Consider the following 1,332-nt stretch of genomic DNA (forward strand, 5'->3'; position numbering starts at 1 on the left):
GTGAGAGGGGAAAGATTTAAAAGGGACCTGAGGGGTAACTTTTTCACACAGAGGGTGGTGCGTGTATGGAATGAGCTGCCAGAGGAAGTGGTGGGGGCTGGTACAATTACAACATTTAAAAGGCATCTGGATGGGGACATGGATAGGAAGGGTTTAGAGGGATACGGGCCAAATGCTGGCAAATGGGACTAGATTAATTTAGGATATTTGGTCGGCATGGACGGGATGGGCCGAAGGGTCTGTTTCCGTGCTGTACAGCTCTATGACTCCGTGCAGCAGTGTCGATTCAGACTCAGTTGTGATGCCCACCCAGGTCAAATATCTCGCAGCCCCCAGCTGAGACTCACCAACTTCTGGCAGCTCTCCACGATGATCAGCTTCTGCTGGGGTGAAGTTCGGGCAAACACCATCTCTGGGTGAGTACGCAGCAAGTCCACCAGCTCGTCCGATGTCATGTCCTTCAGTTGGCCCCCATTGATGACCGCTGCACGGGCCTCTCTGGATATGGGACGGACAACGTGGGCACTGTCAGAGCCTGCACTGGCCTACACCACCCCACACCCATCCAATAGCAACACGAGGGGGCCACTCTGCCCCTCTCTGCCAGCCTGTCACACAGGAACAGGAGCCCCCGCTCCTCCAGCCAGTCACACAGGAACAGGAGCCCCCGCTCCTCCAGCCTGTTACACAGGAGGCCATTCAGCCACCCTCCTCCAGCCTGTTACACAGGAACAGGAGGAGGCCATGCAGACCATCAAGTTTTCGATGCAGTGTAATGTGCATGATAGTGCACCCTGAGAGGAGTGTGTACCTGGGGTTTGGTTGTGTCTAATGCGGGTGGACCTGTGTGTAAGTGAGTATCGTTAGCTGGGAGTCTGTGTGTCTCTGTAAGGAAATGGGTGAGTGAGGGTAATGGTGTGCGAATAAGCTCTGGGACAATTTACCGTCTGTCCACTTGTTCGACAGGAACTCTCTTGCGAGCTGCAATGTCCTCCACGGTCTCACTGCCCTCAGAGATGATGCCAACACTGCCAGCAATCGCTTTGGCAGTGATCGGATGGTCACCAGTCACCATTATCACCTGGACACACACACACAGCTTGGTTACTACATGTATAACCCACCCCGAAGCCCTCTATTAGGTTCCAGTCTGTAACTCCCTCCCAGGGGGTATCTGTTATTCTGTATATAAACCACCCCGAACCCCTCCATTAGATTCCAGTCTGTAACTCCCTCCCGGGGTATCTGTTATTCTGTATATAAACCACCCCGAACCCCCTCGATCAGATTCCACTCTGTAACTCCCTCCCGGGGTATCTGTTATTCTGTATA

The 1,332-nt window shown here is 53.4% G+C and overlaps 1 protein-coding gene across 1 annotated transcript in view; it reads right to left on the reverse strand.

The window, feature by feature from the left end:
* Nucleotides 1-1,332, reverse strand: part of LOC125482721 (potassium-transporting ATPase alpha chain 1-like) — a gene marked incomplete at its 3' end in the record, with an annotated part of 4,920 nt that overhangs the window by 1,800 nt on the left and 1,788 nt on the right. Inside the window, exons 3-4 of the mRNA XM_048594850.1 lie at nt 945-1,081; nt 348-498 (exon numbers count right to left, since the gene is read on the reverse strand). Of these exons, the coding sequence (XP_048450807.1) occupies nt 348-498; nt 945-1,081 (288 nt within the window). The remainder of the gene's footprint in view (nt 1-347; nt 499-944; nt 1,082-1,332) is intronic.

This window comes from Rhincodon typus, unplaced genomic scaffold, assembly GCF_021869965.1.
Source record: "Rhincodon typus isolate 14 unplaced genomic scaffold, sRhiTyp1.1 hic_rhity00015799, whole genome shotgun sequence".
Taxonomy (NCBI): domain Eukaryota; kingdom Metazoa; phylum Chordata; class Chondrichthyes; order Orectolobiformes; family Rhincodontidae; genus Rhincodon; species Rhincodon typus.